The sequence below is a fragment of the Pelophylax lessonae genome, assembly GCF_965119305.1.
Source record: "Pelophylax lessonae genome assembly, chromosome: 12".
Lineage (NCBI taxonomy): Eukaryota > Metazoa > Chordata > Amphibia > Anura > Ranidae > Pelophylax > Pelophylax lessonae.
This window is the reverse complement of record NC_138779.1, coordinates 107,796,339-107,810,838: the sequence shown is the minus strand read 5'-3', so window position 1 is coordinate 107,810,838 and position 14,500 is coordinate 107,796,339. Positions and strand designations below refer to the sequence as shown.

General features: G+C 43.0%; 1 protein-coding gene across 2 annotated transcripts in view; it reads left to right on the top strand.

Moving 5' to 3' along the window:
• LOC309568100 (beta-2-glycoprotein 1-like) overlaps window positions 1–14,500 on the top strand; it is a 136,280-nt gene that overhangs the window by 58,097 nt on the left and 63,683 nt on the right. For both annotated transcript variants that reach the window (XM_082273696.1, XM_082273695.1), the window contains exon 2: window positions 9,840–9,980. In XM_082273696.1, the coding sequence (XP_082129822.1) occupies window positions 9,840–9,980 (141 nt within the window). The remainder of the gene's footprint in view (window positions 1–9,839; window positions 9,981–14,500) is intronic.

Sequence of the window (14,500 nt, the reverse complement as noted above, 5' to 3'; positions counted from 1 at the left end):
AAAGATTTCTGTCATTTTTGGTGTTTTTTTTTTTAATGAGTAATGGCCATCTGCGATTTTTTTTGCGGGACTGCGACATTGTGGCGGACAGATCGGACCCTTGACTGACATTTTTGACACTTTTGGGGGTACCAGTGACATTACTACAGTAATCAGTGCTATATATATATGCACTGTTACTGTAAAAATGACACTGGCAGGGAAGGGGTTAATTTTATTGGAGAGGGAGGGGTTAATGTATGCCTGGTGCTTACTAACGTGTGTGGGGGGAGGTGACTGAGTGACACAAGGACAGATCGCATGTTCAGCTATGCTGAACCCTGCAATCTGACCCTGCCTGTCACTTAGGAGATCCGCCCGCTTGTGTTTACACAAGCAGGCGGATCTCCACACTCAATTCCCCGATGATCGGGGAAGAGCAGCGGTGATCGCCGCCGCTCCTCCCCTGGCCCGACTCCCGCTGTGACTGTAGAATGGTGAGGTCTACAAGAAGCATGCATGGTGATATGTGCGAATAGAGCTTTAATTACCTTGCACTATGCCCTGTTTAGTATCAATAGATGCCTTTATAATTATATGTTGTATATAAATAATCCCCTATCTGGGCCACCCCTATCTTTCTGACTGAGCCCAATCAGAGTGAAATGCACAGCCACAGACAGGGACTTTCAGTGAACATGGCGTGAAAACACTAATTTCAATGGATTCATGTCATCATTGTGTGGACTTCTTTGTAAGAATATTGTGATGGGCTCCTATGGCTGGAACTTTGCTTACCCTAGACCAGGGAGGATGAGTGGAGTTTGAAGCGGGAATCTATATGGTGGACGCTATAAAGATGATTTATTTTTGTCTGACAACTGCCACCGTCATCTGAATTTCTCATCCTGGTGTCACAAGGACAGAACAATCTCCCCAATGGGGTCAAAGACAGAAATTAAAACCTTTAAAATCATATTGGTGGAGCACTGAACCCACCGATAGAGAAGTTGGCTAGGTGTTAATTCCTTGCAGGCAGCTCTCAACCTATCAAATCTTTCTTTTTTTGCTTTCAAGTATACTCAATTAACTACCAGCACACAGGCCCTGATAAAAGAGGAGTGATGAGCCCACCAAACCTTTTAGGCTTTAAAAAGATCTTTCAAACTAAATCCCAACATGATCAACATATCTCACTTTTCCCATCAGTGGCTGAACAATGCTGCTATTTTATTGGGACTGGGAGATCCAGCTTCTGATTTAACGTAGCAGCAGATGAAGTGTGATAGTCCAACCTGATCAGATCTGATCATGTGCCTTAAAGTCCAGAATTGAGTTCATTGGTCAGAAGAAACTAGCAACGAAACTCTTTGATGTGATCCTACTCCTATTTACCAACGTTGGGACATTTCTGTGTTCTGTGCTGTAACACGGGGAGGTCAGAATCAGTGATGACATTTTAATGTGGCATGGAAAACTGCTTTAATGCTTATCCGATTAGAATGAGAAGAGTGCTTTGAAACAGTATCTATGCTGCTGCTAAGGTAATGAGGCTGTTCGTACTGTCACAGTGGGAGTGAGAGTTTTCCAGGATACTTCCGGTCTCTCTGGTTACCCGTGGGTTTGTTAATGACTGTACTTGTGTCCTTAACTATGAACATTAATGTAATCCCTGTTTGATAGACTGTACGACATAATAAGCATCAGCTTCTTTTTAAGTTTCCATTGACATCTAGTGAAAATAATTAGTATTACATAAATAATAAAAGCAAGAAATAATGAGTGGAAAGCATTCTAGTTCAGAATTTGCATTCAGCTCTCAGCTTTTCTTAGAACCCAGTGTATTTGAGTATTTGTCTCTGCTAGCCTGGGAATAGATTTGGATCAGGTGAAAGCTCTTATGTAATAACATAAATCAAAGAGTTATTACATTTCATATCAAATATATTATATATACACTGCTCAAAAAATGAAAGGAACACTTTTTAATCAGAGTATAGCACCAAGTCAATTAAACTCCTGGGATAGTGATCTGGTCAGAGTAGCAGAGGGGTGTTGTTAATCAGTTTCAGCTGCTTTGGTGTTAATGAAATCAACAATAGGTGCATTAGATGGGCAACAATGAGATGACCTCCAAAACAGGAATGGTTTTACAGGTGGAGGCCCCTGACATTTTTTTTTCCCTACTAATCTTTTCTGACTGATTTGATTAGTTTTGCATTTGGCTAGGGTCAGTGTCACTACTGGATGGCATCGGGATGAAATCCTTGGACCCATTGTCAGACCCTATGCTGGTGCAGTGGAACCTGGATTCCTCCTGGTGCACAATGACCAGCCTCATTTTGTGAGAGTATGCAGCCAGTTCCTGGAGCATGAAGGAATTGATACCATTGAATGGCCCCCATGCTCGCCTGACCTAAATCCAATAGGAAAACCCTGGGACATTATGTTGTGGTCTGTCTGATGCCGCCAGGTCGCAGTCTGTTCAGGAGCTCAGTGATGCCCTGGTCCAGATCTGGGAGGAAATACCCCAGGACACCATGCGTCGTCTCATTAGGAGCATGCCCCAACATTGTCAGGCATGTATACAAGCACTTGGGGGCCATACAAATTACTGAGTACCATTTTGAGTTGCTGCAATGAAATTTCAGCAAAATTGACTAGCCTGCTGCATCATTTCTTTCACTTTGATTTTCGGGGTGTCTTTGAGTTCAGCCCTCTGTAGATTGATAATTTTCATTTCCATCAAACAATGTGGCATCCTTTCATTTCTAATACATTACCCAGTCCATATCAGTATAGATATCCTGCATGTTATTTTTCCCCATTAGATCAAAGTGTTCCTTTCATTTTTTTTGAGGAGTGTATTTTCTTTCCTCTCTTATACCTGGGGGTCATAGGCTTCCTTTAAAATCTGCTGGTTTCTCCTGCTAGGTTCACTGTTATTCACAAAAAAAGACAGTCAGCGCAGACAGGTGATAAATACAATAATCTACACAGAAATGCTAGGTGGACACCGACCCGGGATACAAAGCAAATCCCAGACAAAATATAATACACAGAAATGGTGCAGCGCAAATCAATAAATACCGGTAAAATATTAACAATAATAAATACAATAGTAAAATAAGGAACTGTCCATATAGAAAAGGTTCCAAAAGAACATTAAAGTCCCATAGATCCGCATGAGGTGCTGGAAAAAGTAAATCATACAGGATGCAGTGAGTGGGTTCCCTTCACCAGAAGCACACAGATGCGCTCACATCAAGGTTTTACCCCTGTTTTAACAGTAGGTCAAACAAAGCAGTTTTCCATAAATCCAGCAGGCACAAAAACCAGCAGGCTTCCTATGTACCAGCCACCTAAGGCAGAAACTCCATGTGGTGTATATAAAAAAAAAAAGAAAGAAAATACAAAGGATCTAAGTGTAAACTGTATATTGATACATCATTTAATAAAGACTTGCACTTACATGGAGGCAAAAATAAGACCGCAGTAAAGGTACATCAGTAGAGCTGCGCCGCGGGCTCTGCACACCGGCAGCCAGACCCGCCGACGCTCGAGACAGCAGCGGGTGATGTCGGAGAGAACGACTCCACCTCCCGTACGCGGTGTTACGTCCTACGGGACTTCGTCAGCGGACATCAGCAGACATCTGTTTATGTGTTGAAAATAGCTGAAATTCTAATTGCACAGGCTATCCACAGCATAGTCATACATGACTTAGCAGACTTTCAGATTATATAAGGAGCAATAGTAGCTGCAAAAAGCATTGGCTATGACCTGAAGGTCATATGTTTTAAGGCCAGTGGTCGGGTGGAGAATATGACCTATTCTAGTCCTGTGTCTAAGGCCTTGTAGTTTCTGGCCTAAAAGCTTGCCCGCTTTGTTACCACTAATATATTGATTATTTTCAGGTGCCTGATCGCCTTTCCGTGGGATTCTGTAAGAGGATTACGAAGATCATCTCTAAGGATCAATCATTTGGAGGCAATTGTGGGGGTTGGTTAAGGTTTATTTTGGGTTTCAAGGGGATCTAATGTCAGAAAGAAGGGAATCCAATCGCTGCTGCCTGGCCCTCTTAACCCCTGACCCCAATTTGATGAACATGCCCCTCTTAAAAGATTTATGCACATTCCACAGGACATGAATCCTCCAAAGATACAGCATTAAGCTGGAAAAAATCCTGCAGATGGATGGACCTAGTGTCAGGTCTCTGAAGAAGGGATTGATTCGTTCTCCATAGAAACGTGGGCTGTGATGTCAGGGAGTCCTGAATCATCAAAATTATTGGGGCATGATCACCCTATGAGATCACCCCTGTCTCAACAGCCTATATCTTTTGAAGCAGCCATTTGTCTGTTATGAATAGGTCTATTCTAGAGTAAAAGTTGTGAGACGCTGAAAAATAATCCCTTTCTGTGGCATGTAAACATCGCTAAATCATGTTCAAGCAAGAAAGGCTGTAAAGACACCGTATTGAGTCCGTGGGGAGTGGTTGAATCAATCCTGGTGTCTGGCAGCAGATTAAAGTACCCGCACAAAATCAATGATCCTTGCCGAACCTTGTCTATTTTCTGTTTCAATTTATGCAAGAAGCAAAGCTGGAGTGTGTTAAAGGTTGACAATGGTGTACCTGGTAGAGGTTATATTCCAGACGAGGATAATGTAGTGGCCTTTTGTATCAGTTACTTTAGATACAGTAATAGCTGAAATGTAAGTGTATCTCTCAGAGCAATCATCACTTCCCTTTTCTTGGCTGGCACAGACGCTGTGAAAATGTGTGGGAAGTTACGATGGCAACCCCGGGGAGGGGACAACTGGACACAATGTCAGTTTTGTGTGTCATGGCATCCTTCTTAGCGGGGTGGTTGAGGCCCCTAGCATTCAAAGATAAGATTTTAATTGACATGATGTTTTATGTGAGAGTATTCTGCAGAAACATTATGAAGACTCACGTGGTGTTCCAGCAGGACAGGTGACCCCATGGGCAAGGCAGGGCAACGAGGCATCTAAAAAAGTAGTTGAAGTGATCAGGTGATCAGGTGTTTATTCAGCATGGTTTGGTGAGGCAATCGAACAGACTCCAGATGAGAGCAGAACAAAAAAACAAAAACAGAATAAGGAAAAAAATAACATGTTGTTAAAAGAGTGGATTGGAAATCCGTATGCAGTCAAAGGCATAACTGCTCCAGTAGCGAAGGGGGAACAGTCTACTGGCTAAGTATATGACTCAGTACCCCGGTGAAATTAGAGATAAAATCAGTTAGGGGGCACTTGTGAAGCAACTGGGCATATGGGAAAGTCAGGCTGCATCCTTCGGAGTAGGGGAAAGACGTTTTCTCTCTTGCGGTATGTACTCAGGGACAATACCCCAAACTTTAAGAAGTTGCAAGCCAGCTTCCAGAGAAGAGATCACTGGTTATTACCCTCTCTGGTCACCAGGAGTCTTGTGGGGTTGCTCCACTTGTATGTGAATGAGTGGTTTCTCAAGGCCTTGGTAATAGTTGATCGTTTTTTCCGTTACTGCATGGTGTATTGGGAGAAGTCCGCAAATATCTGCAGATGGGTTTACGGTGCGGGAAGCGATCCCTGTGTGTGGGAAACTGACATGAGCTGAGCTTTAATGTGGAAAAAGTGCACCCACATCAACACGCCACAGGGAGCTTTCTCTGGAATGAAGGGCAGTTTAGGGATACAGTGAATCCTATCAATAATCAGCTCAGCACCGGGCAACACAGTTTTAAACATATCTACTACATATTGACGCAGGGCCTGTACCTGTATGGCCTCGGGAATGCCCTGGATTTTTAAGTTATTGCATCTGGATCTATCTTCCAAGTCCGCAAGCTTTGCTTTAATCTAGCCCTGGTCCTAAGAGTGCTCTTCCTGTGCATCTATGAGATCATTTACGGTATGAGTGAATTCATCCATTTTGTTTTAAATGTGATCTACCCGAGCACCTAATGAGTTAATTTCTGCAGTAAAATGTTTGGTTAACTGCATAATATCTGAATGAATAGACCCCCTGATTAGAGCTGATTAGGTGTGGGGAAAGACAGGATAGAATCAGGCAGTTCTCTGGTGGTGTTAAGAAATGCAGGGCTGTCCATCTCAGCCATCAGTGCTGTGTGCTCCTCCAGCCTGGACCTCGATTTTGCCAGGCTTCTTCTCAACGGAATGGATGCTGCAGGTGAAGCAGGGCCTTGCAGATTATGGTGCAGGGAAAGGTCTTCCGTGTGGACTCCCGCCGCCTCGAGCAGAGGACGGGGACCTGGCACCATCTTGCCTGCCTCCTCTGTCGGCCTGGAAGAAGAAGGCCATTAGCTTCTGCGGCCGTGAGTTTTCTTTTTTCCGACAAGGCATCTCGGCAGAGTAGTCGGGGGTCGCTGTGCACCTTTTTTCCGCTGAAAGAAGGCCTCCTAGTGTCATTTGGAGTGAGGAATCACCGGGGTCACTGCGGAGCTCCGGCTCTATGCGACCATCCGGATCACGCGCTAGCCACGCCCCCAACTTAGCAGACTTTGAAAAGTATGCCTTGCATGCTCTAACTGCTGGCTGCAGGGGTGCATATTAAATTGTATTTAATATTTTATTATTATATGACTAAGGCCGGCCATACACATTTAAATCTTGGCCGGTTCAGCAGGAACTGGCTGAGATTCGAACCGTTAATGAGCAGGCTGAATGCACCAAATTAATCTATCAACTTGGGTACAAGTGGCCTTCCAGATTCTTTTACGATTATCGCTAGCGGCTGCTATAGCCACTAGCTATAACCATTGTCTTCTCCTGCCGGGAGCAGACAACAGCTGTAACGCTCCTGCGTTTCATGTATGGTGTGGATTTTCAGCTGCAGAAATATTCCACTTCAGTAGTCATGTAAGAGAGATGCTGAGATACCATTCCCAACCTCAATGACTCATCATGTGTGGAAGGTCTTACTTCAGCTAGTAAATACACACACTCAACAAGCTGGTTCCTAGAGTGACTTTATGTATGTAGTAACACAGTGATGAAGATTTAAGAGACAGGTTGAGTGGAGGTGGTAGGTGACAGACACTTGAAGGTAAGACAGTAGCAGATGGATGCAGGTAGGTTTAGCAATCATGTATGGTAGCAGATGACAGAGAAGCAGGTGGACATACAAGAGAGATCAACCCAGTGCAGGAATAAGTAGCAGTAGTCTTAAGAGCTAGCAATCTAGATATGCAGATGTGATAAATAGTCTTTACTATGCAGAGCTAGATAGTGTAAGCTTAGTATAAGTTTATAGAGGGTTCCCCTGCGGGGTACTTAGCACTAATAGCAATACAGCCAAAGGTTGGTTCAGGAGGAGCGGATGATCCGGGAAGCGGGATACAGGGATCAGCGCAGCGAGGTTCCGTCAGCGAGGTATGCTTGCAAGCACGAAAGCTTCAAGCCAAGTTAGCATCCAGGTAAGGGTGTTTGAACGAACACATGTGAGTGAGAACCGGCGATTTAAATAGCCATCTAGTCCGGCGCTGAGTGATGACAGCTTCAGTCTTAAAGGTGTATGCGCACCTTTCCAAAAGAGAATGGTGGGGCGCATACACTTGTGAAAAGAGTAATTTACAATACCCCCCCCTTAAGGCCGGCTCCTGAAGGGTATCTGGTTTGTCTGGGTATCTCGCATGAAAATTGCGGATTAATCTAGGGGCATGTATGTCAGAGGTGTTTAGCCAGGTGTCGTCTTGGGGCCCATAGTTCTTCCATCTAACCAAGTACTGAAGTCTTCTTTTGTAGATACGAGAATCCAGAATCTCTTTTATCTTGTATTCTTCTCCACCTTCAACTTGTACAGGAGGCGGAGGTGGAATATTAGGCCTTATTCCTTGGTCCGGAACATGGGGCTTCAGTAGCGACACATGGAAAATGGGATGGATTTTTAGGTCTATTGGCAATGTAAGCTGTACTGCAGCTTTTCCAATAAGTTTTTTGATTGGGAAAGGTCCCAAGAACAGAGGTCCAAGCTTTTTGCTAGGGATCTTCAGTCTTAAATTTTTTGTTGAGAGCCAAACGAGGTCCCCGATAGTGTACTGTGGAGAAGGTCTTCTGCGAAGATCATAGTACTTCTTTTGTTGACTGTGAGCGTGTGCAATGGTAGTATTTAATAAACCCAGAGAATCCTTTATTTGGGTAAGATAGTCTGAGGCTACTGGGTTGTTTGAAGGAAGGATGTGTGGTGGAAGAATAGAGGGATGAAACCCATAGTTCAAGTAGAACGGACTCTGCTTGGTTGTACTATGGGTTGCGTTGTTGTAGGCAAATTCTGCCAGAGGGAGAAGATCCACCCAATCATCCTGTTGGTAAGAAGTGTAACAATGTAAATACTGCTCGATGCATTGGTTGACTTTTTCAGTCTGTCCGTTGGTCTGCGGATGGTAAGGAGAAGTGAGCTTCCGCTCGATCCGTAGTATGTGACATAGTTCTTGCCAGAACTTAGAAATAAATTGGGATCCACGGTCAGACAGAAGAGTTTTTGGGATACCATGTAATCTAAAGACATGTTTCATCAGGAGTTCTGCCGTTTGTTTGGACGAAGGTAGTCTGCGAATAGCAATGAAATGTGCCATCTTTGTCAGATGGTCCACTGACACCAAGATGGTATTAAATCCTTTGGAAAGAGGCAATTCTACGATGAAGTCCAATGACAGAACCTCCCATGGAGTTTGGGGTATTGGTAGACTGCATAGTAGACCGGATGGTCTCGTAGTGTCAATTTTGGACCTGGCACAGACATTGCATGAAGAGACGAATTTTTGTATAGATGTTTTCATGTCAGGCCACCAGAATTGCTGGGAAATCAAATTAAGAGTCTTTGTCATACCCATATGTCCTGCCATAGGCACATCATGAGATAATTCCAAGATCTTGGTGCGTAGGGTAGGTGGTATGTAAAGTTTGTCGTTGTAGTAGAGGAAGCCTTCTGCATCAGTATTTAGTTGTGGTGGGGGTGAATCCAAACTTATACCATGCAAAACCTCTTCCTTCAAGGCACGGACAACTCCAATAATGCGTTTGTGAGGTATTATAGGAACGGAAGGGATTTCAAAGTAGTTTTCTTCAGTTAGTCGTGATAGTGCATCCGCCTTTTTGTTCTTATCTGCAGGTGTGTAAGTCACTAGGAAGTTAAACCTTAGAAAGAATAGTGACCATCGTACCTGTCGGTGCGAGAGAGTTTTGCTAGTCTGAAGATATTGGAGGTTTTTATGGTCCGTGTATATAATTATTGGTAATTGGGTGCCTTCGAGTAAATGTCGCCAATTCTCCAGAGCCAATTTTATAGCAAGCAGTTCCTTTTCACCCACGGGGTAATTTATCTCGGGACTGCTTATGGATTTAGAAAAAAGGCGACTGGATGAAGTGGTGAAGTGTGGGTTGGTCGTTGGGAGAGTATTGCTCCTACTGCCATGTTTGACGCATCTACCTCCAGAATGTATTGGAGGGATGGGTCTGGATGGCGTAGTATGGGAGTGGAAGTAAACCTTGTCTTTAACAAGTGAAAAGCTTTATTTGCTTCTTCTGACCATTTGAATTGTTTTTTTATGCTAGTGAGCTGTGTGAGGGGTCTCACAATAGCAGAAAAGTTTTTAATGAACTTCCTGTAGAAATTTGAAAATCCCAGGAATCGCTGTAGCGCCTTGCGTGTGGTTGGTGTAGGCCAATCCTGAATGCAGGATATTTTACTCATGTCCATGGTTGCAGGAAAGAAATTCACACTGTGTATGGCAAAGCCTAACTGATAACTTTTTTTATTGTTTTGTTTGTATCCTGAGCATATCCAATAAATACAGAAAATATATATAAACACTCAGTTTAGTCTTTTATTTTTTTAGGTGTTTCAGATGTCTGCCCTACAAGAAAAGACAATCTTATTGGTCAAACCTGCCAGAAAGCTTGTATACAAGATCAAGAGTGCACTAAGAATAGACCAAAATGTTTGTGTGATGGAGACTGCGGAATGAGCTGTATTAAACGTAAGTCTATACTAATACATTTTGGGAATCTTTTACAAATAATTTTCTTAATTTTAATTACAAAAATTAGGTCATCGGGATAAATAAGATGAAGCTGAGCAATTACCTATGTATGCTGGCAATTATATATAAGGCCAACTATAAATGGAGCAAATGTCTTTCCTGCAACTATGGGTTGCAGGAAAGAAAATTGCTTGTTTCCCCCATCAACAAAATCAGTGTTGATGGGGGAATCCCTTCAGTGGAGCCATTGTATATAACAACCAAAAGCAATAATTGCATGTAAAATCTGACAGCCTGGTTGTACCCAAGTCGATTGATTGATCAACTTGGGTACAACCAGCCTGCCCATACATAGTTTGAGTCTCAGCCTGAACCAGCCAAAATCCGAACCGCCTATGGCCAGCTTAAATTAAATATTCTATTTTATTGGATTTGGATAGATTCTTAACACCTTTTAAGGATTCACTACCTTCCAGGGCACCTGGGGAAGATTTCCCAATACCCCCGATACAAGAGTAGCTGAATAATTTGGCCTAAACTCTTCAGATAGCCATGTGTATGGCCTAGGCTAAGAGCTTCAGCTAAGCATATTTCAGGAGTATGGAGAAATGTGCAGCAATTTAACTCTTTCAATAGACCAGGAACCAAACCTATGATCAAAATAGTTTTGCATCAAACCAAGCAAGCTACCACTCACAATTTTGATTGACCACCTTTATGAACACCATTAAAATAAATAAAAAATGCACCTTGTTGTATTTGTACTTTATTTGTTTAAAATCAATAAAAGTATTAAACAAGAAAAAAAGTAGAACAAAGCCACAATAAATTTACAATTTAGTTAAAGGTTATTGGATTTTTACTTTGGGTTTGAGCTGGGCAATTTTTATCCCATCTCCTTGCTGTAAATGAAAACCACCAATTTTCGTTAGAGTTTGGATCTTAGCTTGTTTGAAAATGACAAAAAATTGCCACTTGTACGGACAATCCACAGTCCGTTTTACATGTAAGAACCCCAACAGGGGTTCCTGCGATTAGGTGCGAGAAGCAGCCTCATTGAAGCCAGTGGGAGGCTGTCAACTCCTTCAGCTAATCTCCCCTAATTTGCATATATTCGCTCTTGCAGCGATCACATGCAAGTGACTGGCCATGGACGCAGGCAGTCTGCGTTCAGGGGTCCAGGGCTGATCACTTGCATGCAATCACTGCATGAGAAATTACATGCAAGTGGGCAGGATTAGCTGCTGGAATCTTCAACCTCCCATTGCTTTCAATGGGGCATCCTCTCTCAGCTATTCACCTTATATAATAACCCTCAAAGTGGGTATAAATTCTCTTCTGATATCTACAGAGAATTTTAATTTTTTTTTCTAGAAAAATCCCTTGGATAATATTTTCAGATCACATCACAATAACAAACATATTGACCCTGGACTTCATTCTACATTATTTCAACTTGGCAAAATGACATTCCATATTACTTCCATTTACATCTTTATAATCTTGCCTCACACCAGGCCGTGGCTGGGTCACTTAAGCTAGTTCATTACTGAGAACTGTGTGCTCACCCTACTGTCTAATGTCCATACATCATAATTATACTAATACAGCCAAGCTGTAGAATTTGAAATATCACATCACATCATCTAGAAGCACATGAATAAAACATCAAGTGACTGAAAAAAAAAAGCATTTAATGCGCCATGGGAAATGCGCTGTAAAATTACAGTTCAGTGGTATGTTTATCACAGAGAAACATTGGTTTGACTCCGTGGCACACATGTTACAGAGAAGGGCATTGTGGTGATCCAGATGCTCTGTCTGCTAGATGACTTTTATCACCAAAGGGAAGGTGACCAGATGGTGCTGCCTCCTCTCATATCATCATTCACATCTGACTTATTAAAGGTGCACAGTGTCCTGAAATGATTTTGTACTGCACATGTATTTGCTTTTTACCTCCATCCTTTTGGTACAGCTGACATTTCTGACCCTATTTAACAAGACGGTGCCAAGCACGCTAAGAAGAAGCCTAATTGCGTGTATCTACAAGCGTTCAGTTGAATCACCCAGCCTTCATCAAATGTTAGATGAAGGGTACAACTGAAAGCTTTTGGTTATATGAAATAACCTTAAGAGCAAGAAAGGAAGCTGAGTGCTGTAGTTTTGGATAGACTTGACATTTTTGAGGTCACGGGGACACTGCTAACTGTGAGGCGAACTTTGGTTATTAAAGGTGCAAGTTTTCGGGATAACTTAAAGCGGTAATAAACTAAAACTGTAATATGTTGCAGTTTGCCAATCATTAGATGTGATGGCCACATCAGTTTTATTTTCTTTGGCTTCTTCCCCACTGATTTCACCTGGTGATCTGGCCAGTAACACACTTCCGTTATTACAACATAAAAGTAACACTTTAAAGGTAGCGCTGTGAACATCAAAATGAATATTGATATTCCAATAAAACCATAAAGTATGATTGAAAGTCCATAAACATGAAAAACAAAAGTCCATAAACATAAACACCCAGTGCTGGTCTTCGTGAAAAAGATTGGTAAAATCTCTTATTAAGGTTTAGTGGTATCCTCCTTATTCCAAAACCTAGTTTCAAATCACCAAATCAGGGGCATCCCACTCCCAATGAATGTCAAACTCACCAGCTAATGTTGCCTTCCATTTGCATGGTTGACATGATCACTTGTTAATTAGTATGACAATTCCAAGACATAGTTCAGGGCCCTTGCTCAAAAATCATCATGCGAAAACAAAACTTCCAATGGCATAGTAACCAAACAATCAAAAATCTATTAAAATACTTATAAAAGAGCTGGTCACATTTAACACAAGTAGAATAGGTGTTTAGGCAATATAAATCATTGTGCGGTATAAAAACCAAATGCTTCTCTCGCCACCGATGGATGTCAGCTGCACATCCCGGTGTCTGTGTTGCCGTCTAACCACGATGCGTTTTGTCACTTCCGGCTTCATCACAGGGGGTCTTAGTGAGAACATTTCTGGAGGATTAAGCATGGTAGGCACAGCAGACAGCAGCATTGTCAGTCTTGTGGGGGGGGGGGGGGGGGGTTAGTGTTTAATGTATTAGCAGATTTAGAACCACTAACATATTAAAGCCAAAGTCCAGCTCACACTTAGGGGTTGATTTACTAAAGACAATCTGACTGTGCACTTTCTCCAGAGCTTAGTAAATGAGCAGAAGCTCTGCCAACTTCCATCATTCAATCATGTGCAAGTAAAATGCATTTTTTTTTATTTTCCTTCCACATGATTGGGTATTCTTTGCAAAATGAAGCTTCACCTTATTTACTAAGCTCTGGAGCAACTGAACTTGCAGAGGGCAACTACACTTTACAAAGTGCACAGTCTATTTGCCTTTAGTAAATCAACTCCAAAGTGTTACTGCAAGCATTTTTTTTCCTTTTGGCATAAAAGTTTTGCATGAATAAATAAAAGCTGATTATTGGCTCAGTTTCATCGCTATGGCTACCTCCCAACCACCCCAGCACTTACTCCATTGAATTACCTGGCAGGGGCACGCTGGTGTGGGCACCAGCGGTGCTTTTTTTCAGCCAGAGCTGCACATTTCTCCCTGCATGTCCCTGTTGGCGCCGGCGACTCTGCCTCCCCCTACTAGCACTCTGTGGCCCAGGGGCAGACTGACCAATCAGGTGCTGCCCTGGGCCAGCATGGAGAGTCTGGTGGCAGCAGGTGTGGGGAGCGGGTCAGCAACCAGCTACAGGAGGCAGTGAGGATGAAGAGAAGCGAGGGAAGCCAGGCCCGGGAGAAAAGCTCCGAAGACCTCCCAGGACTGATGGACAGGCTGACCGAGGCTGGAGAACGAAGAAATATGGGAGGTGCAGGCAGCCAGTAACAGCTGCATCTGACAGCAAACAGATCCTCTGGAAGGAGCAGGAGCAGCTCTTTGACCTCCTGTATTCACTCAGCTATGAGAACAGGCCCTGCCCACTTCTGGTATGGAAGGCACTGTACTGTGTCACACACGTTCCCACAGACAGGAACTGCAGACAGGACTAGGGGCCTCTTTCACTTCCCTCTCCCCCCTCCTACCCCCTCCCCTTTTGCCCCCACTGCCCCTGAACTCATGACCCCTGCATTCTATGCATTACACACTCCTGACCCCTGAATTCTGTGCATTACACACTCCTGACCCCTGCCACTTCCACCATATACATGGGCAGTGCAAAGTAGTTGGGTCAGGGGCGGAGCCAAGGTGGCAGAAAACTGAGGTTTTGCCCAGGGTGTCAAAAATCCTTGCACCAGCCCTGGCTGGAGAATTTGTGCTGTTAAAAAACAGACTTGCTGGCTGGATTACCAGATGAAAATATAAGAAAGAAATCCTAAAAAGGAAACTAATACAGCCATCACATGTAAGAATTGGTAAGCTGCAATAAAATAAATGTTTGCTTTTGTGTTATTAAACTTTCCTATCCTTTACAACCAAGGAGACTGATCTGCATTTGCCATTGTGCTACACGTGT